This window comes from Rhamphochromis longiceps, linkage group LG17 (genome assembly GCF_057381845.1).
Source record: "Rhamphochromis longiceps isolate RC_006_pf linkage group LG17, R_longiceps_female_GT1.1, whole genome shotgun sequence".
Lineage (NCBI taxonomy): Eukaryota > Metazoa > Chordata > Actinopteri > Cichliformes > Cichlidae > Rhamphochromis > Rhamphochromis longiceps.
In genome coordinates, this window is record NC_140573.1 from 29,991,368 (window position 1) to 30,019,278 (window position 27,911).

The following is a 27,911-nucleotide window of genomic DNA, read 5'->3' on the forward strand; positions in this document are numbered from 1 at the left end:
ACCAAAGTGAGATGACTTAAGTCTCATGAACAACATTAGCTAATTGTTATTTACTAGCTAATCTTAAATGACTGTTCAGTACAGAAGTGAAGCCCAATAATCATGATTTCACAGTCCCGTGGTCTCAGCCTCAGATACTTATCAAATCAAAGCTCATGTAGAAACAAACAAACAAATGAACAAAAGATTTTGTCCTTCATTTCTGTCAAACAAAGCTGTATGAAACGTTTCCAGCTGTTAGTGTCATGGTTGCTAGGCAACCTGGGCAGCGCGACAGGGGCTAGACCGTCCCATTTCACAAGCCTCTCACTTCCGGCCTTAGCGGTCTTTGAGTACGCGGCCCGTGTGGACCGTTAAGGCTGCAGACCCTGAATTGGGATACAGCCGTTGAGGAGCTAATTTAGCCATTTAAATCAGCTGTGTTGGTTCAAGGACACATCTAAAACCTGCAGGGACACCAGCCCTCGAGTTGCCCACCCCTGTTTTAGGGTTAAGGGTTAAAGGTGGACCGAGGATCAAGTTAAGATTAGCCATGTAATGTCGGCGATAATATCACTCCCTCGGTAAAGAATGTTGTCAATTAGGTTCCTTCACGAGCACAGCAATTTATGAGGATGCGTGTAAGCAGGTTACATCCTTTCTAAGCTGCATCAAGGTTAGTCCTCTTTCGGCTCCCCAGGAGAAACGGAGGGCAGGAGGCTCATTAGAGAGAAGTGCTTTGCCTTGGGCCACATATCAAACTGCATGGATGTCAGCAAGCCCGCGCGTGTATGTGTGTTTACATAAAGAAGGGGATGCACCAGAAAGAGCAGGCGGCTAAAGGGAAAAGCAGCATGTCTGTATACAGCTTCAGGTACAGTAATAGCATTAAACACATGCATAAACACAAGACTGTTAGGATGAAAACGAGCTAATAAGCTCCCTGTTGATGGATCGTTGTGAAACGGGAGAAGAGGTTACGTGGGGATCTCAAAAGTCAACAAGTACAGCTGAGCTTCATACTGCTCCAACTTCTTGTATAGCTGTAGCCCGACTGCTTGTTACTGCACATTTCTGCAGGCTATTTGGGAACTGTTTACTTTTAAAGGTTACTGAAAAAGAAGAAAATGAAGCAGGCAGATTTTTAACAGCACACTGATATCAGCCAATTAGATTCTGGCTAATTATTTCAGTGCACAGTATCTTTCAGCTAATTAGATTAGCTGGTTTTACTGTTGTCATTTTTTCCACTCTGTCTTGGCTCATCTGCCAAGATGCACGTGGTAATCACACCTGAGGCTTTAGTATAACATGCGCTCCTCTGCGCGCTAAGATGATCCTGTACCTCGTTGATATGGCCCAGGTTTTATTCATGCCGAGGGGACCTAAATCTGTTCACACCATCATACTGTGGGGGGCACATGGTTTCTTTATCGTCTGAAGGCATATTTTAAGGCTGGGGCAATTGATGGTTTTGTTGAGCAAATAGTAAAGGGCCTGAAAAATGGAACATGCAAGTGCCAAAACTGCAGCTCCACGAATGCCCCCAGAGTTAAACTGCCCAACTTGACTGCAGAATTGATGTATTTGCAGCCTGCCACCAGATAACAGTTTTGAAGCACCACACAGTTAATTGTGCATAGCTTACAGCTTTGCAGCTTTGGGAGAAAGGAAATAAGACAGAAAGAATGTAGACAGGTAGAAATTCTGGGGGTAGAGGTTGATTAAGGCCACTTAGGGCTGAAAACAAACCCCCCAAGATCAACCAATATTAGGATAGCATAGCTATTTTAGATATGCAGACTTTATGTGCACACTTACAAATGCTGGAATACACAGAGTCTAGTAATAAACATGATTACCATATTGCAACTGAGCTAGCATGACTTGGCTTTTGATCAAACCTGCAGCACCAATTAGGGAAGACAAAGATTAGAGTGTCACCATTCATTAGCCTGGCAGATGTCACTGCAGCAGTTTTAGGCTGATAGCAAGTTACGGGGGGACTGGACAGAGAGCACAATGAGAAGGCTTCATGTCGACATCCGATTCTATGATGTGTAGAAGCGCAAAGGTTCAAAGTTATAAACTATTAGAAAAAAACATGTTTTATTTAGGATATCCTCAAAGAAACAAAAAGCCACAAAAAAAAAAAATTAAATAAATAAATAAATCGCAACCCTGAGTTAATTAACTGTGTCTCTAGTTTTGATCTTTACACTTCTGATCCTGGTGTCCACTTCGGAAGCAGATTTCTGCTAAAAGAAAACATCAGATCCCCGTTTTTCCCTTTGTTGCTGCATAATTGAATGAGGGCAGAAGGTCATATGTTAACATATTTATTATTTGTGGCCAATACGGATAAAAGACACGAGTGATCAGTGTGATTACAGCAAGATGAAAATTTATTCTGCATCATTCGAGTACATCATTAGAAAGAAGAAAGAGCTCTGTCACTTTTTAAAGCCATAAAAAAATTTTTTTGAAATATATGCACACAAACACACAAGCGTGCACACACTGTGCCCAGGGCTGATGACCTTCCGTGAGCAGCCAACCATCCTGTTTGTTCCACTTGAATGCAGGTATGTGACTGCTGCTTCTGCTGCTGCTCTGCAACTGCAGCCAGACGCTAGAGCCACCAAGCTGCCACAGACAATGAGAGAGTGAAAGAGGGGACGAGAGGAGAGAGATAGAATTATGGGGAAAAGGGATAAAAAAAAGAAAAGAAAAAGAAAAGCGGCAGGCCATTTAGCTCATGTTGAAAGCACAAGTCCTAATAATGGAGCCCAAGCTGAGAGATGGAAGGTTAGGCTGACCTTCACAACTCTTGAATGACAAAACACACTTACACCCAAGTGAGTGACAAGTGAGTCCAGTGGGGTAATGTGGTGATGGGGAAAGGTTGCGCTCAGAGTGACTATCAGAATCACATTTAAAAAAAAGAAAAAAAAAGCTGGAAAAATTGTTGAAGCATGTGTGTTAGGGATTAGCTGATTTCCAATTTCCAGCTGGATTTTTTTGTTGTTTCCTCTAACTTTCATTCTGTTAATCTTCCATTATCCTGCTTCCTTGGTTTTGGCTACAAACGAATATGCCAACTCTTTTATTTTTCTATTCACTTTAACCGCACATGATAAAACTGACCAAAAAAATAAAGAAATTCTGCTTATCGAGCTGAGAAGCTTTGGCATTAGCCAGTGTAATGTTTAATTGCCAAATGCTGATTAAGTAGCGAAAGGCTGTATAAAAAAAAAAAAAAATAACAAAAAGAAAAACCCAAAACGAAACCCCAACAGCTCCGAAGAAAAATGAGCTGTCATGGCCAGGTTTTTACAGCAGTGCAATAGTGGCAAGCCTTATTTTCTAAGCCTGGCACCCAAGACACCTCTCTGGCTGAAGAGTACCTCTTTGACAGTTAAGTGCAGCTCTGCTCTGGATAATTAAGAGGTCTGCTGATTAGCTTAGAGTCAATTTATCTGAATATTTCTAATCTGAAGAAGACTGCCGCAGTCCAGAAAGACTAAGCAATGGTGCAACATTCATAGATTCACACATTCAAGCACAGGTGGATGAATACACAGACAGATGGATGACTGAACACACACGTAGTGCCAGAACGAGGGTGTGAGGGCTGGTTTGAACACTGATTAAATGTGGCAGTGTGTCAATTGTAGTAGAGTGTGTGTGTGTGTGTATGTGATTGTGTATGGTCTGTTAAGACTAAAATCACCATTGCTACAAAGTGTACACTTTTTTTACGCAAACAAACACCCCAAATTTTTATCATAGCAAGGGTCTAATACGCCAGACAAATGCAAATACAAGATTGAGAAGCAAAGAAAAAAAACAAGGCCTCACCTCCAGATGTTAGAAGAAAACAGTGCAGTAACATTAAAAAGTAAACATCTCAAATATGCCTCATTTAGATGCAAATTGCTTGGAAACAAATCTCTAAGAGAAAAAAAGTGTTTCATTTCATACAACTCACTTTCTCCACCAAATTGAGAACATCACACTTATTTGAGGCATAAATGCAATCACATTCGAAAAGAATATTATCTGTGCAACAAATTCAGTAGCTTTACAAGTCTTGTCCTCATATATGGCACTCACAAATACATGACACTCAGAGGAAGCACTGCCATCTGAGTCTAACACACTTCAGGAGACTAGAGGGCTCAGCCCACGCAACCTGGAGCAAACAGGCGTCCCTCGGAAAGAATGCTGCAAACTAGCTGAAGCTAGGGCTAATGTGATTAAGATAATAAAATCTTGGTGGTCTATCTTATTACATGTGTTTTACAAAGTTTCATTATTTATTCATTACCCAATCAGACTTGAAGAACAATTGAAATCAATAGGAGCACGTTGTTCATGCAAGTGCACTTTGTGAATCAATTTAGCCCCATTATATCCCTGATGAATCTCCCTTTAGCGACAAAGGTTCATTAACTCAATTGGAGGGCACGTTTTTTCTCTTTCACATCAAAAGCCTTTATGCTGCACATAAGAAAACAGTTTTGCTTTAAGATTCATTTTCATTTCTTAAGACTGTCAAACAATAATACGTGGATGGTTGTTACTGGATACTGTATTAAAACGAAGAGCTAGATTGTGTTGACAAGATGTTGCCTTAAAACTCTAAAAGCTTGCTCCTAAATTAGGAGCAGAGAGGAATCTGATTTGCATAAAAAGTGAGAAAGAGCTCATTAGAAATCAGCAACAGTCTTATGTTAATGACTGGGTCAGGTTGGCAGAAAGGTGGACAGGCCTGGATTTTCTGTTCTTTAACAATGTTTCTATATTGACAAAGTCATTAGAGCTGGAGAATGACCAACAAGATGGACAGCCGCCACTAGCCTATTCAAGGTGGGGCTGTTCTTCCTCCACCTCGCCGCTTCTGTGTAAAAGGTACTGGGATGGGATTGGGAAGGGTGCTTTTTGTTGCGCCTTAAAGCTAGCAGCAGAGGCAGTCACAAAGCGGAATCATTGTCTGTGTGAAAGGAAAAGCCAGCATGGCAGGACACGCCACACTAGACACCAACACTGTTGAGTTACAATGTCATGCTGGCATGCCATCTTAGGACTGCGGCGGCATTATGCCGGCATCATTTGTGCACGAGCAAAGGCGCTGCAATGAGGGGGTCTTCGCAGCTGAAGTACAGCATGATATGGGGGCAACCGAGATGCAAGCTGCCTCGTCGCATCTGCCATAACTAAACAGAATCCTCCAAAAGAGAGAAGTGAATTTTCAAAAGTATCTAGTTTATAAGCATAAAACGTGTAGTTTTAACCCAAGTTTGTTGTTGTTGTTGCACTTATAGAAGTAAATCAAGAGCAACAAACTCGCATGGTGGTGCAGTGGTCAGCAGTTTGCATGCTCTCCCTGTCCTTTTGTTCACTGGGTAATTAGTATAGCTGTAGTATAACTGGTGACCCTAAATCAGAGTAAATCTGCACATGAATGTGCGTGGTTGTCAGTCTCTGTGTCAGCCTTGTGAGGGACTGGCAATGTGTTCAGCTCACTGCCAGTCCCACTTTTACCTCTATGACAGAATCCTCCTCCATGACCCTGACCTGCACACGCAGTTAAGAAAGTGGATGCATGGATAATGATAATAATAATAATCATGTTTAATACAAAAGGTGAAGTGATGGTCTACTATAGTTAGAACAATCTAATGCCAGTTGGAGGACTTTAAAATGATCTTGAATATGTGTCACCCCGACTTCTTTCCCAGCAGCTGTTTTTAAAAAGACGACTTTACTCACACTCTGAGAATCATTTTGCTGACAGCTGACGCAGTCATCTTGAGCTCATCATCTGTGACAGCTGTAATTCTTGGCTGTCCGACAGATTTTCTGTGGTTGGGAGATGCTATGAATTTGTTCTCATTTGTCACAAATTTCTTTCCTATGTGGCAGCGGAAACAGACTTTCAGAAAGTCCAGCAGTTTGAACTGGGCTGCCTAACACTCTTAGGGCTGATTAACTGTGAAACACCCACTTTAAACAAAAGGGAACTTTAAATACTGGGCTAGCCTCACAGCACAAGACCACAAACATTTCAGCACATTCTGCATAAAGTAGGGTAAATTTTATAGTTCTCAGGAATCTGACAACCCTCTGCTTTATCAAATGCAATCTCCAAATTAAGAAAACTCTTGTTTAATATTGATCTTATTTTAGGGCGACTCCCCCAAAACTTGTACAAAAGACTTGACTCATTTTACGATTATTCAAGGAGAGCAATTTATTTTTGGTATCACTGAAATGGTGAAAGTGCAAACTTTTTTCACTTCTCTTTTCAGAACAATGTCTAACAAGGAGATACTCGGAGCTGATCAAGGTAGAAAACAGCTCGACTGACGGGCATTCTACCAGACTCCACCACTTTGATTTACTGACTGTTTAAGAGTTCATTTGTAGTGCAATGATCATAATGTAAGGCAACACTACAAGTTCAGGGTCACTGCTGTGTCTCTGACAACTTCCAATTCAAATGGAGTAGCCTCCACATGAAAAATGTCATTATTGATCTTGACTGGACAGCTACTTGACTGACAGGTGCTGCGAAAGCTCAATTGCTCTTGAACACTAAACTAAAAAGACACTAACCCAATACATCACATGGAGCATAAAAAAAGACAGTGTTCAAGGTTAAGAGGGGTTGTTGATGGTACATTAACCTTCATGGCTCACCTTGTCTTGGTGGTCTAAGTAAGCAGGACAGGAGAATAAAAAACTGATTTAGAGGTTGAGGGACTTGCTTTGCAATATTCCTTGTCATTTCTTCCTTGCCATACTCAGACATAATACATGACTGTAGCCCTGGGAAAAATTGGTCCAGGTTAAGCTACAATGTGGTAACAACACCGTTTCTGTCACAATGGGCTAATGCAATACGACTGCTTTTGGGCCTGCAAGGCCACGTAAGTGGGTATGGTAACAAAACATGTCAGCTGCATACAGGCGTATGACAAGCTGTAAAAACTGGAGTCATACAGCACCAGTATATTAAGATTGGAGACATATCTTAATATACAATAGTATAAAAGTATAGGAGTCCAACAAAAGTATTCTGCCTTAGGATTCGACATGGCACCTCTTGCAAAGGTTGAAGAATAATCAATAAGATATGTAAATCGATCGTCTAGTTGATGCTTGCCAATAAAGAGGTCAAAATAGGTGTTGCGTGGCTTCTTGTTCTGCTGCCAGAGGTGAAACTGAAGTCTTGTTAAACTGAAGTTCCAAAATTCTTCTTGACTCGAGCTGACACTACTGGCTGCTGATTTCAACACTTGGATACACTGCCCACCAATGAAACCTAATCAATCCTAATCTGCTTTAACGGGAATATTAGGAAACCGGGGTCCACGTCGACATCCCGAGCCAAACCTCAATGAGGGCATAGAGGGAAAGGATGAGACGGATGGAGAGATGAGTCTCTCGGATGTGGTTACTTAGCAGATAAATTATGCATTAAAACTGCACAGGTGGTCTGGGACAGGGTTTTTTACGTGAAGGGAGGGAGCCGAGCAGCTGGGGAATTCATAACAGAAACGGAAGAGCAAGTGAAGGAGAGAGGGAGAGAGAAAGAGATACTCCCAAGCTTCATATCACAGCCAACAGATGTTCTCCCATCAAAGAGGCAGCAGGCAGGCGGCAAGGCTACTCAACCCCAGCTTTACACGGCTAATATGACCCCCACACATACACATACGTGTGCACGGACGTGCAAACAGCAGTCAAGGGCTTGGAGACGACCTAAGGCTATCATGGTGGCAACTTGTTACACTTTTTAAATTGACACAAATTGATCCACTTAGACGTGTGCGTGTGTGTTCGGGTGGGTGGTGGGAGTAGGTCTGTCAGACCGCTGACAAAATACTATTAGCAACAAACACCAAGTTACACCTGACAGAGATTGGTGGTATGAGCATGTAAACTGAAGGGGGGCATGGCGTTACCATAGAAACAGAGGATGTGGGTGCATATGAAATCAAGAGCGATCTGCGTGCACGCACAAAAACCTACACCTGAGCTACCCTACACACGGGTGCCACCCTACTCACCATGTATGAAAAGACAGACAGCTGCGAGATCGATCCAGGCGTTGTTTACAGATGACATTCACAGAAGCGTGTTCGCACACACGCACACACACACACACACACACACACACACACACGAGACGACAACATCAACAAACCCATGGTCCCTGGAGATAGTCCCTCTAGTATATGGAGCCTTATGTCAAGTGGGCTGTTTCTTTAACTCGAGCAGTTTCTGTGTCTTTCGGAGGCCATTAAAAGATGATCAAGCCGCACAAGATCAGAGCAAACAAAGGCATCGCTGGGGAACAGGCATGCAATTAAAGTCAACGAGCTCCAAGAACATGATACAGAAAAATCTTCAAAGGTTTAGACAAAGAGCGAGAAGGGACAGAAAAAAGGGAGTGATACAGTAATTAAGTTGTGAGAAAGACAAACACTTTGTCTCACTATTTCATGATAACTTTGATTTAAAAAAGGAAGAAGTGCTGCTGGAAAAGAGGGCCACAATTACAAATTCTGAGGTTTTGGTTCAGTAAGTTGCCTGAACCATGAATCATGCACTAATTTTGCAATTGTTTGCCAAATGAACTCTGCATCCTCCACAGCTGCCCTGTATCCTTAATGTTGGCTCTATAAAATAGTCTTGTTAATTATAATGAAAAACAAAACAAAACAAAAAATTCCTTCAATAACAATAAGGAAATAATGAGTAATGGTATTTGTTAGTCAAAGACTGGTATTTTCAGGTTGGCAATTTGCACAAACACCACACGAGTATAACAGCATCAGGGTTACGGAGTGGGCAAGAAAGAAACAAACAAGGACAAAGTTACCACGAGGAGGACCAGATAAAAGAAACACATGAAAAAGAAACTGTTGTGAAGACAATGTAACAGTGCCAGCACTGTGCCATGTGAAGCTGCTGGTAGTGCCTTAATGAGGCACCAGCAAAATGGGCATAGTGCTGGATGTAGAGATAATCAACTTAACGATGGAAAATTAATTTATTTTCAAATTATAACAAACCTTTACTTAATGCATCTGTTAACACTAACACTTGAGCTTATACCAAATTTATAAATTAACGTATTACCAACCAAAACGCAAAGTGTTTGCTTTCCTTTCCCTACACTGAACACGCAGTGCTATAGCTACATAATTATGAATACTTAGTAATATAAAATAATATTTTCTAATATATTATATATCTCTAATATCTCTTCTGGCCAGCCCTCCCAGGGCACACAGCTTTCACCTCTCTGTGTTGATTTCCCTAGTAACTGTCCTTGGTATGACCTTGAGGCCAAATGTGTCAAGTTTACTTTCTATAGCATTACCTGCATGGTGCTTCTGTGTGCAGGAAAAAAAAAAGGTGGGGGGTGGGGGTTGAAATTAACAGTGACTGCACATCCTTTCAGCTCATCCCCTCTCCCTGCTCTGTCTTTCAAGCCTCCTCCATAAGATGTTTATAAGCTCAACTGGATTACTGTCCGTGAGAGCATGCTCTCTGCCTGATCACTGGAAACTAGAGATGGCACGATACCACTTTTTTATGTCCGATACCGATATCATAAATTTGGATATCTGCCGATACCGATATGAATCCGATATAGTGTTTTTTAATCAACAAAACTGTTTTTTAAATATCTTGCTGCATTTTGTATAAGTTCATACTCAAGTTTAAAACAACAACTACACTAAAGCTATTCTGTTATACCTATATGCAAAAAAAAATGTTTCATAGTTCAGCAATACTGATCAATCTAATAAACTTAAGCCTACACCATCCTCCCTATTCTGGTATTTTAAAGAGTACTTAGCGTAAATATTGAGCAACCTAACTAATAGGGTTCCAACTCCCAGCAACAAAAATAAATAAATAAAAAATAGGGAACCACCCCTCACGCTCCACCTCATGATGCTTAATCGACGTAATCAACCTTAATTTGATGCAGTGTGAAAAAAAAATGCACAGAAATCAATTATTTTTCAAGAAATATTAAATAGATTCAACATCTTTCTTCAACAAAATTGCAGACTGCACAGATGGTACCTTCCCAAAGGAAAAAGTGCTATAGCTTACTAGGGTATATATATTAGACTTAATAGTCACTATATACAGTAATTGACTTCTATTCATTTTACATCAAATTAAAACTTTGGGTGTAAGATAATTATTTATTAAAAGCTCGACATTTTAAATGAGAATAAGAAAGAAAAGTATGTCTTTGTGCCCCCTTTTCCCTGTTAATGCCCTATCGGCCCCCCTGGCTAAACTTTGCTAGATCCGCCCCTGCACAGTTACCAGCGTCAGCTACGTAGAAAAAGATCCTCGAGTAGAAAGTAATATTAAATACATTCTAACAATAGCTGATCAAGCTTAAACGTGCTGCTGTTGTTCAGCCGCTGGTTTCCTCTTTCTGGTGCAAAGTGGGCCAAAAACAAACCAGAGAGACGGACTCGCGACAGAAAAGCCGATCAGCTGATCATTAAGCAGTTTCACGATTGAAGTAGCAGCAGGAGAGGCAGTCGCTCCATATATCGCTTGTTAAGCTTAACGCAGGAATGCTTTACAAACATTCAGAGATGGACTTACACACTTGCTTTACTTCTCTCGGGATAACTTTGTCGGAGATGAAATGCCGGGTTGCTAGCGAAGCTCCACATGCTATCCAGACCACCGACAGGTCCCGCAGCCGCTCTATCACGTGATGCATACTGCTCCGACGTGCTAACTTTCTGAGGTGAGTTACGGCGTGTTGCAAGTTTTGTGAGGTGCTTTCGTGATATTTAATGGATCGGATTACATTTTTTATTTTTCTCCGATATCCGATCCAGTAATTTAGGTCAGTATCGGACCGATACCGATACGTGATATCGGATCGGTCCATCTCTACTGGAAACTATAGAAAAGCTTAAAGGAACAAGAGCAAGAAGAGAATAAGGAAAGACAAGTATAGAGTGATTAAGAAAAAGGACTACTTTGGTTTTACAGTGTACAAGTATGCAATTAAAAGACAATTAATCAACTTTTTAATTAACAGGCTAGGCCGTCCTGGATTGCCAAAGTGTTGCCATGACAACTGCCTTTACACAGGGTGGCAACATCCTCCCTAGTCTGTTTTTCTCTGTAGAAGAATCCTGATCATTGTTAGTGAGAAATAAGGGAACAGGAGTAATGTAGAGTAGAGACGGAAAGGCGGCGCGGTGAGGAACAGCAATGGAAAGCAAAAAGAGAAGTAAGAACTAGACAGGAGAGAAATAAATTGAAAGGGGGAGGATATTAAGGGCATAACATTCAGATTTGAGTGAAATCAGAGGTAAAAAACGTAAATGTCTCTGAATAACTGTTCTGATGTTGTTCCCCTGAATATCTGATGTTCCATTTACAAAAGTGAGATTATGAGCACTTCTATCAGCAGCGCCATGGCAGGCATTGTCATCTGCACGTGCCAGAGCAAATCTCCAAGCTGACAAAGTGGTAAAAAAGGCATAATACACAACATTCACAGACCCCCCCCCCCATATCTCCTCACATTTTAAACGGGAACGCTTAGTGATTAGGGGATTGGTCAAATAGATTCTGTTGTAAATTCCTTGACTGCATTTATAGCAGTGGAGAAAAAGAACCCGAGTGGCTTGGCCTGATGGCTTGCAGAACACATCACCAGTAAAATACTAAGTGAATGAAAAAGTGGTTGCTAAACACTTTATCTTGTACTACACGACAGGGTTTTTGCCTAATATAAACAAAGCCCGTGCATAACAGCTGAAAATCTATCCTGTGCGTTGTCTGCTCTTTTGGAGAAAACTGTTCATTTGAAGAATTTGGCAGGAAAACTAAATGCTACACCTAAAGCTGACATGGCTGCAGCAAAATACAATTTTAAAACATCATGAAACATTTCTCAGTTTGTGCTCAAGCTACAGAGATCATTCCCATATTACAGTAATATAAAGTGTACGCTTTCTCAGCAGCTGTATGTCTGAATTCCAAGTATACTTTTGAACCATGCAAAGAGCTTCAGGGTGACCCTTACTGGCACACTGAGGAAGTAGGAAATAAACACATAGTGTGTGGAGACATATGGTGAAAAGTCAGTAAATAATTGAAAACGGGAGAGAGAGAGAAAAATGCAGTATGAAAAGAGGCTGGTACAACAGCGGGAATCAAAATGTGGGGATGACAAGAGCCTGTTTATGTAACAGTCTCTCCCTAAGGCAAGAGAGGAGAGAAGGAAAAAAACACACACACACACACACACACACACACACACACACACACACACACACACACACACACACACACACACACACACACACACACACACACACACACACACACACACACACAAACAGCGGGTCCGTAAAATGCACAAAAACTCACTCCCAAAACTAGCAGAGTGTTCCCATTCTCTAGATTTAGAGGGGTTTTCCTGCAGGCTGGCAAGCAAGGATTCTGAACACAGTAGAAGTGGACAGGCCTAAATTACAAAGGAAGACTACTGAGAATTATAATAATTAAAAAGAATGTCCTGGAATGAATCAAAAATTATTTCCAACCTGGGTCTCAAAAAAAAAAAAAAAAAGGTGTCAAGTCTGTAAAATCAGGCAGCAAAGCAAGGTGGGAATAAAGTTATTTCAGGCACCTTGCACACGCTCCAATCCCACGCCTAGTTTAACTGATGAAGCATAATATGCCAGTCATGCCCCTAAGGGTCAGTCAAAGAATAACTACGTGTAAATGCATAGAAAATATGGCAACATTCATGCTCTTGACAGTCATTTGAATAATTATGGTGGTGACATGGATGGGTCTATCAAAAATGTAACACATGGGTTTAAAAAAAAGTTGCTCACAAGTGACAGAAAAGAGGGTGCAGAGAAATAATGACTACAAAAATTTATGAAAGGCGAGAGCAACGGAACGATTATGTTAGGAGTCAATCTGAAGCCACTGATGAGAGCAAAATGCACACAATACCTGGTCTGATAACCTTCAACTTCCCTTCCTATAATTGGTTGCACAATGACAATCAGTATTCATTCAGACAGTCTTAGAGCTGGTAGCGGCAGAAATGTAGCTCAAATTGGCCCTGTACTGATACAGCACAAGTGACAAAACATACAGGAAGTCAACATACAATGGCAGTTAGAGAAACTGTAACCTGGGAAGTGTAGGGATCCAAAATAATATTGTTAGAAATCATCACACATCAAGAAATTAAATCAATTAAAAATAATAGTAATAATGTACTTTGTTAGAGTACGGGTAAAGTAAGGGAGAAATGACAAATAAGATATCTAATTCAGAGCCTAGATTGCAAAAAGTCAAAAGGGGAAGAAGGAAGTCAAAGACAAACAGGTTGAATTAAAGATGAGAAAGATGGGGATGATAGTGTGTAGGCACTGAGGCAAGAGGAAACTACAGACTGTACTGTGAGCGGAACACGTTAGCTGCAAAGCCAGTGAGTTCTTCCAACTCCTTTGATCTCAGTTACACACCTGAAAAGTTTTCTGGTCATCTTGCACAGTACTGACTGTACTGCATTAAGCAAATGCCAAAAGAGCAGTAATTCCCAGTAAAGTAGGTGCCTGTAAGACCATATTTGGTCACAAAGACAGGCTCAGAAATTGACAGTAAAATCAGCTGTGCTGTTGTCGCTGGAAATGAATCAGTGCAACAGAAAAGGAGTAGAAGAGGGGGATAAAGTGAGAGAAATATAGAACTGGGGAGGCGGTCATGAGGCAAATGGAGAAAAAGAATAAGCAAATTCATTTAGGAACAGAATTGGCTGCTCAACCAAGGGGAGTATGCCAATGTGTAGAGGACTCCGTGTCTGTGTGCAGGTAATAAGGAGAACTGATGAGGCGTTTGCTTCCACAGCGGCTATACAGTAAGCTGCTTCTCTCCATTTGTGGCTGAAAAAAACAAAACAAAGACGGCTCTGATCCGTCTCATCCGAGAAGATGCTAAAGGAACACTTTGCATATTGGCATGACAACAGCAGCAACGCAGTAATCAAACACTGATCAGCCACAACATCGAAAATACCGACAAGCAACACGTATAACACCGATATTCTTATTACATTGCAATGTTTTGCTGCAAAACCCTAGTCCTAGCATTTGTGTGAACCTCTGACACAAAAACAGCTAAGGAAAAAGAAAGAGCTCAAGGCACTGACCCTGACCCCAAACTCCCCAGATCCCCAACTTATCAAACATCTGTGGAGTGCACTGAAACCAGCACAACTCACATACCCAGAAGGATCTGCCTCCTGCAAGACACGACAGGACGGGCAAGAACTCCTCTGGTGGAACAAGGGAAGTATTTAGGCAGGTGTTCTTGTTGTGGCTAATATGTGTAAATAGAAATGCAAATTCAGCAAGTCAGAGGTGTCAAAGGGGACAAGTACATGTCATAACCTGTTTGTGTGACAACAAGGCCAGCAGGGAAATGTCAAAAAGTCTCATCTTAATGCTTGGAAACTAATATAACTGGAACTCATTAAGTGGAACAGGATATGCAGATCCCAACCAGCGCAGGACCAGCATTTAAATGCTACCCTCAAGAAACAAATATTTAGCATTTCATTAGACAACAGAAAAAAGCAAGGGAAGCAGAGAGGCAGGCGGGGGGAAACGTAAGGGAGGGGTGTTTCTCTGCCGACCCATAGTAAATAGAGTTAAGTGTGGCTGCGAGCAGGGGCCCTAAAAAATGTCAAAGTGTGTGTAAATGACTATTACTTGCATGTCTTATTTTTAGTGCGATCGTAAATAGCCCACCCTGTTTTGCTCTTTTTCCTGATTAAATAAGGACGATTAGAGAGGACACCTGAAGCGGGGCAAAAAAATGTGCAGCGTAAATCTTTCTGATTAATCTGCCTGATGACTCCCAAAAATACATAAATGTCAGTCATCTACGGAGAAAATGCCAGTGCTGCTAATGGACGTTCAAACGAATGGCATTATCAAAAAACACGATAAGAGTGGTTTGTACAAGGCACAGCAAATCCATGCTCACTTCGGTTATCATCTAACTGAATCCAGTCCTCTAAACTATTCAAAGTATTTAAAGCCTAAAGTTTCTCAAAGAAGACATTTAAAGGGTTCTATAAAAAGGCATAGTTTTACACACGGGTAGTTTGAAGTAAATGCGTAACAGTTAAGGAAACACTCATAATACTGCATTAAGCACAAAGGAAGAACCTCTGCTGCAACTGACCAATCAATGCTCTCCAGTCTAAGGTCAAATATGTCTGCGTTAAAATTCAAGGCTCATTGCTCTTATTGCATGCACTCATTCTGGTGAAGGTAGAAGGCAGTCAGCCACAAGTAGTGCTCGGCAAATCAAGTGGAAAAGTGTCTCCTTACAGTGTCCCAGGAGGGACTAACCCCCCCCCCCCCCAAAAAAAAAAGACAGCAAATAATTCAGTAGCCCAACTGAAGTCAGTGCATGTCCTTCACACTTACTTTAATCAGCAAAGATGGCGGAGTAACTGGGGCAAAGGAGAGGGGAAAAAAAGAAGGGAAGCCCCAAGATATAAGAGGCAGGGAGAGTGCAGAGAGGCAGATGGGTAGACCTTTGTGTTTTTCTATTGCGGGTGACAGAGCTGAGCATGTGTTAATCAGCCATAATGCAACGCACTGTGTCATATCATGTTATGCTCTCTGTCAGTGCATCACCTCCACTCTCCCTTTTGAGCAACCCTCTGTGATCTCATGGCCTCAAACCTTCATCCTAAGACTAGAGCGAAGTGATGGGAGGCTGGGCGCCTGAGTCATTTCTACACTGATGAAGCAGAGGGAGCCGCAAACCTGCCTGCGAGGTCCTCCGCTAGGAGGGCATAAGTATCTTGTGCATGACTGGAGAAAGAAATCGTGTGGCCAATGACACAGAGACAGACGTACATAAACAAATGTATAGGATTACATGCAAAATAATCATCACGAACACAGTTGAAGAAAAGATGCAAACTAATGAAATCACGTGCAGGCTGCTGGAACACAGTTGCACAAATACACATAGAAAATGTTGTGCGAAACAAAAAAGGCCCACTTCCTGTTTATATGCTTCATCAAGTAGAATATTTCATATGAGGGTGTGGGCTCCTTAGGATTGGCCTGATGTCCTGGATGCATTTTTCAGATGACATTTTCAAAGACTGCGTGTTATCCTGCAACTCACGTAAATATATAATTCGCCAAGCAGAAGGTGGGACTGCTCAGATGTCACTGGGGTAGCTTCTTGCTCATTAAAAAAAACGCGAGGGAAAAAAAAAGAAGAAAAAGAAGAATGTGAGCACGGGGTGCAGCCTTTGTGTCAAATGGAGAATGAAGCAAATAAAGATGGAAAGAATGTTAGTATGTGATTTCACAAGACTGCGAGCAGAGCTGACAGAGTGCTGAATTTGCAGCTTTGAATTGGGGAAAAGGAAGATGAAGACCGGGAAAATGAGAAAGAGAGTTAGAGAGAGAGAGAGAGAGAAAACTGGGAGTTGGGGTGTAAATAACACACACATCACTGGGTCCACTGATCTCTTCTTCTGTCTGTCTGTCTCTGCCTCAGGGCACCGAGGGTCCAGCTTGCCGACTAAAGTGGGGGTGGTGTCTCCGGAGAGAGCGTGCATGTGTACATCTGTGCGTGCACCGTCTGTCTGCACGGGCTCAAAGTGTGTTTGACTAAGCAGGAAAGAGACGGTGAGAGTATGGTGCGTGCACGTGTGGCACCTCCCTCCATCTGCAACAAAGTTTGTGTGTATGTGTGCAGATGTGTACACAGCACACTCAATCATATTATGTAATCTCTTAGCTATACAAAAAAAAAGAAAGAAAGAAAGAAAAAAAAAAAGGCTCTGTCAGCTCTTTGCTTTTGTGTGGTAGGTGGTTCATTTTGTGCGTATAGTGCGGAGAGGGAGGATGAAGGCAGCCGTGCACTCACACGGGCATACACACTGGCTTACAGTAGTAAACAAACAAAAAGGAAATGGTATGCAGTCACATTCAAAACGCACATCTGCACACATTGTGCACGTATGAATGTGAAGGCACAATGCAGACAGAGACGGATGCCTGGGAATCTGTAGTAGATAATAGAATGCAAGGTTCGCTCCATCTTATCCAAAGATGGGAGGTCTCAAATGGGTCACTACTCCCATAGTAACCACCCTGCAGGGAATGATGTCCCCCCTGCTGTGATCTTACTGTCCTTTCACACATGCCACCAAAGCCTTCAACCTTCAGTTTGCTTCTATACTGCCCAATCATTTCCAGTATGTGAAATGATATAATAAGTAATTAACATAAAACACTTATTACAGTTGAGTACAGTATATAGTTAAGAATCTGCCGACAGAGGTTGTTTAAAACATGCTATAAAATTAACTTTGACTTGACTTATTACAAACACATTTTTTAGTGCTCAGTTAGATTTATGCAAACTAACACAGAGATGTCAAACTAATAGCTCGGGGTCCAGAACAAGATCACCACAGGATCCAATCTAGCCCACCTGAAATGTGAAACTTCTAAGAGTAAAGTGCAAATACTGGATTTTTCCACAGTACTCTGACCTTAAAAACGAATCACATCACAAGAGTCTAAACAGTTACTTCTATTTGAATCAGTGGTCTGAATAATTGTAGGTTTTACAGCCTTCCTACAGATAAACACATCACCCACACTACACCAAAGAAATTGATAACATAATACAAATAAATAAGTTTTAATTAAAAGCATTAAACATCACAAGTTTGCCTCCCGCACCACTCACTCTACATTTTTAAATTATGGCACAAATTCACAGTAATGAGCTGCCAGTACTTTTAAATGTAGTTTTACAGATTTATTTCTTAGAGAGTGGTTAATCCCAGGAAGCAGTGATGACGGCTTCTTTGACTGATTACAGCAGGATTTCTTTGTAATGCGAAAACACTGAGATGTTTTCCCTTTCCAAAAGAAATATCTCAGCCTGTTTATCTTGAGTTTTATAAATTAGAAAATAGTTTTACTGGTCTGGTCTACTTAAGATCAAATTAGGCTGCAAGTGGACCATGAACTAAAAGGGGGTTTGACACCCCTGCTCTGAGGCCTGTTTATATGATTCCAGTTATTATCCAAGCACACACTTGGTTAGTTTTTAGTACAGATACATTGTGGTGTATAATAAACATGAACACCTTTTGTGAATGGAGCACAAAACACATCTGATTTCCTGAATGAAGACACAAAAGGTGATTTGCCCACAGTAGGCTGAGGACTGCTGCACCATGAGTCATCAAACTGTACTAACTTGGTCATTGCTACTTGCAGCTATGACACTGTGTTCCAAGCAACGGACGTGATGGTGAGGGAAGCAGGGTCCTTGGGGTATAGCAGTTATCGGACAAGGGAGCGCTGTTGTGCTGGACTTTCTAATTCTGTGGACGATATATTACCAGCACAAGCTAGACTTGCATCGATAGTTTGCCCACGGGTGAGATGATGCACTGTGACTTTTGGCACAGTTTTAGCTACTCATCTCTTAAAGAGCAAAAAAAATGCAAATTGCCTGTGACATAATGGTTTCCTGGCCCTCTATCATTGCGATGTCACCACTTCCCCCCCCCCTTTCATTTTTCCATTATTTTTTATTTTATTTTTGGGGGTGATTAAAAGAGCCTCTGTACATTGCTTCATGTATCATATAAATAGAAAACAATACTCACCAGGCAACTGTATATAGATTTTAAATGATTTGTAAATCCCTGCATTCTGATTGCTTGTACGCGACATCCCATGCTCACATTCAAACAGCACTGCAGATTGAAAATGTACTGTTCGCCTCTGTGATTTACTGGTACATAACATGTCTGGGTGCTCACGCAGGTCTTTAAACACCTGCATTATGCATGAGCTGCACATTGTATACAATGCGTTCCTCAAAGTCTTTAGTATAAATCTGAGGCCTTTAAATAGAGTTTAAAAAAAAGCAGAAACAATAAAAAGAGGGGGGGGGGGGGGGGGGGGGGGGGGGGGGGGTGTAACTGCCTCGTAACCAACACTGCCTGAGGTAAAAATGTCTCAAATTAAGATGAGGATGTTTTCTGGCATTTGCGGCATACGACCAGACAAAGTGCCTATCATTCAAGTTCACCCATTGAAATTCTCGTAATGGACTCTTCTGAAATCGTTCTAAAAGCAGCCGAGGAAATGCAAACAAGCTGTAAGCGCTCATGACCTTCACCATATCCCACAAGCTGCAAAGATATATTACACAGCGCTACATAAGTAAAGATTTTAAATTATTTCATTATCATATCGCAGTCTCGAGGCACAAAGTATACTGCACACAAAGAAGACAAGAAATCAGAGAAGAAGAAATGCAAATCCATATGGTACGAACTAAAGTCTTCAGGTATAATCTTTAATAAAACAAACCTTTGTGGGATTACAGGAGACATTTAGAAAAGAAGAAAATTCCATCCACCGAGACAACAAAGAGTATGGATTTTAACATAATTAAAAAGAAGAGACTCAAAAAAAGTGGCGAGAAAAACTTAAAACATCAGCCCGGTAAGAATGACTTCCCTGAAACACAGGTATGTCATTTCTAACCAGGCCCGAGAAGCAGTTTCCTCGGCTGCCATTCTCGTTCCCTCTCAAGTGGTCTGGACAGGTGTCGAGCCCAGTCATTAAGGAAGTATCACTTTCTGTGATTGCCCATGTCATGGTCATTGTTCCCGTCTCGACGCCACACAGCCTTCATTTGTTAAATCACAAGGCAACAATGACAGCAGTAAGCAATACATTGGAGAGATATTCGAGAGGTATGCCTGGAACGGTAATACAGTTGTGCAATCATTCCATGTGCCTCCAAATGCCATTATATTTTAATTCTTTACACACTCTAATGCAACTTGTGAGAGGAATGTAACGGCACTAATTATTTCACATTAGCCAAAAACTCTCTTTGCAGAGACATGACAGCCAGGGACTCGGACCAAAAATGGCTCAAGTTAAGAGGAAATAATTTGCGAGAGCAGCAAAGGGATTTGGCAAAAAAAAAAAAAGACCCAAATTTGAGAAACAATTTTAGAGTCAGTCATAGAAAGAACCAAATTTATTTCACTTCAAGACTCTACAGATGACCTTACTTTAATGTTAATCCCCAGCGTTTTTCCATTATATTGCCTGGTGGCTGCCATAGGTTATTTCACTATGAGAGGCCGAGAAAATGTGAAAGGATAGAGGAAATAAAAAAAAATTCAACCCTGGAAGGATTTCAGTGGCTTCAGGGCTTAAGAAAGCACTGAGCGTGGTATTAATAGAATAGGGACTGTCATCCATGGAAACCAAACAAAGACGGCAGTATGAAATTTTATGTAGATTATTAACAGAAGACTGAGAATTATTATGGTACATAGGTGATAAAAAATCCTTCACACTACAGCAATTTTTTTTTTTTTAAATGCACACATTTTATCTAATTTCACTGAAGGGGAAATATACAACAACATCTAGAATTTTATGCAAACAAACGAGAGAACGCTAACCATATAAATCCTTTGAGTGAATTCAGCCAACTAGAGGTAAACTTCCTACAGCATGAACTCAGGGACAAAAGCTAATTAGCTTTGCTAAAAGCCCAATTATCTTGATTCATCCACAGTGTGTTCCTGTTTAGCCAGGTGTGTGATGTGCTGACTGCAGAGAAGACACAGCTTAGAAAGCAAGACAGGGACAGGTTTTTGCACCGTCTTTGAAAACAGGAGAAAAAAAACAACTCATAAAAAAAGCACACTGAGATGTTTGGCTTCCACTGTGAGCTACCAACTGACCTTTCAGAGTAAGCAAGAAGCAACTGAACCAAAATAAAGATCTAGAAAATTGCACTGTACCAATATAATCAGACATGCAAACAATGTTAGTCAGCCAATAGCAGCAAACTCGAGTTCTGTGATCTGCTTTGCACAGTAAAAACGGATGACCTGGGTCATGTGGTAATCTATACTTGTGAACAGGGCCTTTGGCAAAGTGACAGCTAAGTCGGCTGGACTTCCAAGTCTGGGGACCACTTGGGGTAAAAAAAGAAAAAAAGAAAAGAATGCTGAAACAAGATTATGTACGTCAATCAGGCTGCTCCAAGGACACGTCACCTGGCTCACTGTCAGAATGATGCCGCTTCAAGTGCTTTTGACGGATGCTGTTGATGGACGGGTGAAGTATTAGGAACGGCAGCACCAGATCCTGGGTTTATGTTTCCAAAGGTCCCCCCCCCCCCTTCGAAAAGGGTACAACTGCTGCAGGTCCTGATTCATTCTGAACAGAGTCCAGGCCAAGGAACTGTCCCGCATGATCCAAAAACTGTAAAGCATCTAAAGATGCCAGGGGCATGACTGGAATTTGATTATTAGTTGAAGGACAGAGACGAGAAAAATAAAGCAGAAGGAAGGGTAAGGATGTGAGAAAACAGAAGAGATTAAAAGAAGGAGAGTGGTCTGTGAAGAGGGCCAAGTAGGACTGAAGGAAAGGGGCGGGTAGTGATGAAAGGAGAAGATTCCTATGACATGAAATATCTTTAACAGGGTTTGTCATATCCTCTTTTGCCCTTTTTTCCATGCCTTTTCTTTTCCATCTTCTTTTACCCACTCTGAGAGCCATCGGAGTGTATGAATCTCCTTCAAGGTTGGGTAATTATAGCAGCAAAGAAAAGGGGGGGGAAAAAAACGCTTGCCCAACAGAAAGCACACTTCTGTTTTGTGAGCACCGATTGTTGATTCATCTTTTCATAATGAGGCCACTCCAATTACGAACATGTTTCTGTCCTCGTCCAATTTATAGCTACTTGGTTGCCTTAAAGGTAGGCCTTAATAGAATATTCACAAATAAATACACACACAAAAAATAACACTGCACATCTGCGAAGAGCTCTGACTAGCAGAGCACAGCCAAGAGCTTCTGGGAGTCTAAATTGATTTCCCCTCTCGTGAACCCATCTCTTAATTTCTAAGTATTTTATTTCATTTTTCTGTTTCTGAAATCGGAAAGTCCCGAGGCACAACTACATATCGACGAGCCAGCTCCCACACCTGTTCAGTCTTTAGGGAACTTCAATGAAAGCTACAGCCAACATTTCCCCTGTCAAAGACTCTGCTGTTACCAATCCACCGAGCCAAACTACCATTTTGTACAATTCATTTCTCTGAGCTGCAGAAAGATAGTCGTGGAACATAATATGACTAGCTGCAAAGAGATCTGTCTTATTACAAAGACAAAATGCACCCTCTTTGCAATGAGTCTTGTTTACACAGATGACTGCTGAGCGAGAGTTTGTTTTTATAACCAAAGGAGATTTTGAATATACACCAGACTACTTTGTTAAACCACGGAGGAGATTTAAGGAGGGGGCGTGACCATGGCTTGGCAGCGATCAAATCATTGTTAAAACACCACAAGATAAGTTTATACTGTGTCCCTGGGTCGGTCTTTTTCACTGAATTATAGGAATGTTAGTGCTGATAGCGTGATGATCATTCTTACAGGGGGACACACTTTAGAGATTTATGTAAACAATAGTCGAGGCACAGATAAATGTAATGGGGAAACAGGCTTTGGAGCAATTCCAGGTCTACAACTTAAGCCTTCTGCATGTTGTGTGAGATGGATTTGCTCCCAGGACTGCTCCAGATATTGTTCCAAGAGATGCTGATGTGCAAGATCAAAATGCGCTGAGCTCTGAGAAAAGGAGTCTTCTCCAAACCCTTTGGAAGGCTTCATTTAGAAGACAATCACTTTGTCCCATTGGCCTCATTGTAGCAAAATCTCATATTCGCTTAAGTCACTCGAACTAAGCAGTTTTGGTTCAGGATGCTACTGCAGCAAGCCTGAGTCCCTCCCCCTCGATGTCCTGCTGGACCACCGACGCTTTTCTTAATGAGTGTGTGCATGCATACACGCACACATGGGACCCTCTTCATTATGACAACCTTGTTTTCTCAGAGAGACGCCTGACGCAGCAGTACCAATGATGTCTTCCATATCTACTGCCGCAGGGACAATAAAGAGAGGGCAATGAGAAAAGAGGAAAAGAGGGAGGGTGATGGGAAGGGATACAAGCTACCATACTGAGCCTCAGCCTACACACAAAGACCAACCACCTTAACTTCAAAAGAGAAAGAAAGGCGGGGAAAAAAATGCATGCTCTTAGCTTTTTTTTCCCTCAAGATGGTCTCTATGGGTTAATTAGAACACAAGTCCCACCTTATCTGCCTTCAAGTTGCATAGTATGCATTCACACACAAATACAACTAACTGCCCCGTGCCCTGCTAACACAACACACTTTCCACTACACACATGCACAAACAAATCAGGCTGAGGTTGATTTGTCCACCGGTGCCTTTGGCAAACTAACATCAAACATAATCACCGTCTGTCTGGTCAATTCAGGCCCCATTCTGTTGCCTTTCCTCACGGCCCTGTCCGCGCTCAGGTTAGCTCAAGTCAAAACCTTGTGGTGAAAGTCAATCTGTCTCAACACTGCAAGGGGGTTTGGAAACCGGTAGTGAAATTGTTATCGGAGGTGTCAGGAATGCGCCTTCATGCTGCAGTTAGATTTAACATGGCAGCGTCTGTGTGCTCACATCACTGGCAAGATGTTTTTCCTTTTTTTTGCCTCTTTTTTTTTTTTAAATGTCAGACAAAAGGTTCACCTGCGCACCACTCTATTCAGAGTTGTGAGAAATGGAAGACCTAGACAGAGAGTAATTGGAAGAAAAAGAGGAGAGCTGAGAGCAGGGAAGACACAAGAGTAGGAACACACTCACTGTGAACATGATAGATTCAGAGGAGGGGAAAAAGAACGCAACCCCTTCTTGGCTCCGGCACTACATCACATTTATATGGGGAGAAGATGCATTTGTGTCTCCTCAAGGACCCAAATGGGTGGACGCAAGTGGAAGAGCGAGAGGAGGAGAGGCATGAGCAAAAGAAATAAGTTACACAGATAGAGAGAAAGAGGACAATGATGACAGCTGGCTGGGCACCTCGTGTATCTGCCAGGGGTGAGTCGCGGAGCCATAATGAAAATGCAGGGCGAGATCAGGATCACTGTGAGAGAGGCCTCTATCCATCACAGATTTCCCACTGAGAAAAGACAGCTTCAATGATAACTGCAAATATGTGGCTATTTGCAGAAGCAGACGGAGTATTTTCAGAACACTGTAACTTTAACTTTTAGCACTGCATCTTATTAATGCACTTTAGTCACATTTATATTGCCACCGGGGTGACTTAGTGCAATTTCTCAGCATTATTTGAACAAAAAGCTTTTTATTTTTCTCCACTCACTTCTGAAGGATTATCATTTCTCCAGACAGCACCTCTACTAATAAATGTATTACTGGCACTGATGTTGAAGGCGGAAAAAAGAGCTGCTGGATCTGCGATGGAAGAAATAGCCCACACATGGACACAGGACAATATGGCCACAGGCAGGCAGACCCTAAGTCACTATGGCTCAGAGATGGGAAAGCCAGTAAATCAAGCACTGATGCTGCTGCTAAGCCAGATGACATCTTGAGATTTACTTCCATCAGCAATTTTGAACCTAAAGATAGCTAGCTTTGGTTAAATGAAGTTTACTGTGCAATTAACATTTGAAAGCTTTTTGAGGGCCAGTTTAATGCCATTTGGGACTCATTGTTTTGTAGGTTGTGCAGTAGAGCTCTTGTAGCATTTAAATCAAACCTACCTTCTCTTTCCTCTGTCGGCACCCCTCCTCTGCTGCAACCAGGGTTTTGTAGTAGGCACTGCGCTCCGCTGTGAAGTGCACCTTGGACAGAGCATTTTCTACCAGTGCCACAGACAGATTCACACCTTCAATGTGCAGCCAGCCAATGAAGTTCCCTGCTTTGTCCATGCTTTCCACTTCAACTTCCACCTGGAAAACCACAAGAGGAGAAGGGGGGAGGGAGGGAGGAACAAGAGAAAGAAAAGAGGCTCAGTTAATGTTCTGTATCAAGATTAAGTTTGAGATTCGTTTACAGCAATAGGAGGAAGGGGGTCCCCCTGAGGAGACATCACTGTTCTTAAATAGAAACATGAATGAAGACCTGTGAGCTTTCTATTGATTCAGTACCACACACACACACATATGCAGATCCTGTTTCATTCCACTGTTGTGGACTTCCCAATGAATCTGGTCTTGGTCAGTACTTTTATAACCAGAGAAAGCCCCGCCCGCACCAGCAGCGACTGCTCGTCTAAGTACACTTTCAGAATAACTTGAGTGTTTGACATTTTCAATTAAGCATGACTGTCAGCTTTCAATAACGTGTCTATTTAGAAATCACTGGGCCTGTGATTGGCCTGCACAAACAGTGGAGGCTATTAGAGGCTTTAAATTAGTGTTGCATATGCACTTCAACCTTAATTAAGAGCCCACATTTCTTCATCCTATTTTTTTTTTAAACAACGCAAATCATTTTCAATTAGTGACAGCTAAGTTGCCATTCCCTTAAGTAAACAAATGAGGGCACCCAAATTAGCTAACCCTGCTGACAAAGTAGGAAAGATTTCACAACATTGCCCGTGATGGACTATAACCAAATTCTGCCTATTCAGGCTAATTATCTATTCATTACTTTTTGTTTCATAAATGATGGACGACCAGGAGGCGAAAGAAAAAGGACAAAAAAAAAAATCAATAGCATTTTTCTTTACTCTAAAGCCTAAAGTCAGCGAGAAAGTGAGAGGGCAGGTGTGCTGAGGAGATAGGACGTAGTCAAGCGATTAAGACTTGGACTGCTTAGCCCTGCACTCACAAGGGAAATCTGAGGGGAATTAAGTTTGTAAATTGCTCTGCCTTGTTCTCAGCTGAAGTTAAAAAAAGAAGCTTTTATTACTGAATGTATAATCTGTTCTTTTATTAAGCATAAAATTGACAAGCATTCATATAACAGTGGGACACATATTTCCACTTTCTGGATCCAGTTATATTTGGATAAAGCGTTTTCATCAAGGGTTTGTTCAAAAGCGATATAATGTAATGTAACACCACTTGGTACTAGAGATGGCACGATACCACTTTTTTATGTCCGATACCGATATCATAAATTTGGATATCTGCCGATACCGATATCGGCAGATATAATCGACGTAATCAACCTTAATTTGATGCAGTGTGAAAAAAAAATGCACAGAAATCAATTATTTTTCATCCATCCATCCATCCATCCATTCGCTTCCGCTTATCCTTTTTCAGGGTCGCGGGGGGCGCTGGAGCCTATCCCAGCTGTCATAGGGCGAGAGGCGGGGTACACCCTGGACAGGTCGCCAGTCTGTCACAGGGCTAACACACAGGGACAGACAACCATTCACACTCACATTCATTCGCACATTCACACCTAGTGACAATTTGGATTATCCAATTAACCTATCCCCACAAGCTGCATGTCTTTGGACCAATTATTTTTCAAGAAATATTAAATAGATTCAACATCTTTCTTCAACAAAATTGCAGACTGCACAGATGGTACCTTCCCAAAGGAAAAAGTACTATAGCTTACTAGGGTATATATATTAGACTTAATAGTCACTATATACAGTAATTGACTTCTATTCATTTTACATCAAATTAAAACTTTGTGTGTCAGATAATTATTTATTAAAAGCTAGACATTTTAAATGAGAATAAGAAAGAAAAGTATGTCTTTGTGCCCCCTTTTCCCTGTTAATGCCCTATCGGCCCCCCTGGCTAAACTTTGCTAGATCCGCCCCTGCACAGTTACAGCCGTCAGCTACGTAGAAAAAGATCCTCGAGTAGAAAGTAATATTAAATAAATTCTAACAACAGCTTATCAAGCTTAAACGTGCTGCTGTTGTTCAGCCGCTGGTTTACTCTTTCTGGTGCAAAGTGGGCCAAAAACAAACAAGAGAGACGGACTCGCGACAGAAAAGCCGATCAACTGATCATTAAGCAGTTTCATGATTGAAGTAGCAGCAGGAGAGGCAGTCGCTCCATATATCGCTTGTTAAGCTTAACGCAGGAATGCTTTACAAACATTCAGAGATGGACTTACACACTTGCTTTACTTCTCTCGGGGATAACTTTGTCGGAGATGAAATGCCGGGTTGGTAGCAAAGCTCCACATGCTATCCAGACCACCGACAGGTCCCGCATGCCACAGCCGCTCTATCACGTGATGCATACTGCTCCGACGTGCTAACGTTCTGAGGTGAGTTACGGCGTGTTGCAAGTTTTGTGAGGTGCTTTCGTGATATTTAATGGATCGGATTACATTTTTTATTTTTCTCCGATATCCGATCCAGTAATTTAGGTCAGTATCGGACCGATACCGATACGTAATATCGGATCGGTCCATCTCTACTTGGTACAGTGGCATATCAATGAGGCTCTTGTTTTCAAACTTGGCAAACTATGCTGAACAATTTCATATTTACAGAAAACAACCTGTTTCCTACCAACTAATAAAAACACAGCAGTACTTGTTTTTAACATGTAAAACAAGCAGCTAAAACATTGGCCTGCCCTCCCAGGACAGCAATGGAGTCTAAATTCACTCGTACCTCATCCGCCTCTGTAAAATCTTCATTACTGTCTTTCTGTCTTCCTCGCTGCCATCTCAGATACTAACCCCATTTTATCTTTTTTTTTCCTCCTCTAAGTGGAGAAGCAGTTACATAACTAGGCTATAAGAGCAGCACCGGTCCTCCGAGTATCCAAATGTCAAATGGGGAAGTGGGCGAGTGCTGGAAGAAAAGAGCCAACTTAACTGTTACCAGCTTCCATTAACGCAGCAAATGCAAAAACAAAAATAAAACAATGCTGACAACTAAAAGCAACACTCATAGCTGGGAAAAAATCCAAT

At 41.6% G+C, this 27,911-nt stretch overlaps 1 protein-coding gene across 1 annotated transcript in view; it reads right to left on the bottom strand.

Moving 5' to 3' along the window:
- Positions 1-27,911, bottom strand: part of snd1 (staphylococcal nuclease and tudor domain containing 1) — a 179,761-nt gene that overhangs the window by 40,121 nt on the left and 111,729 nt on the right. Inside the window, exon 17 of the mRNA XM_085386845.1 lies at positions 24,773-24,961. Within this exon, the coding sequence (XP_085242971.1) occupies positions 24,773-24,961 (189 nt within the window). The remainder of the gene's footprint in view (positions 1-24,772; positions 24,962-27,911) is intronic.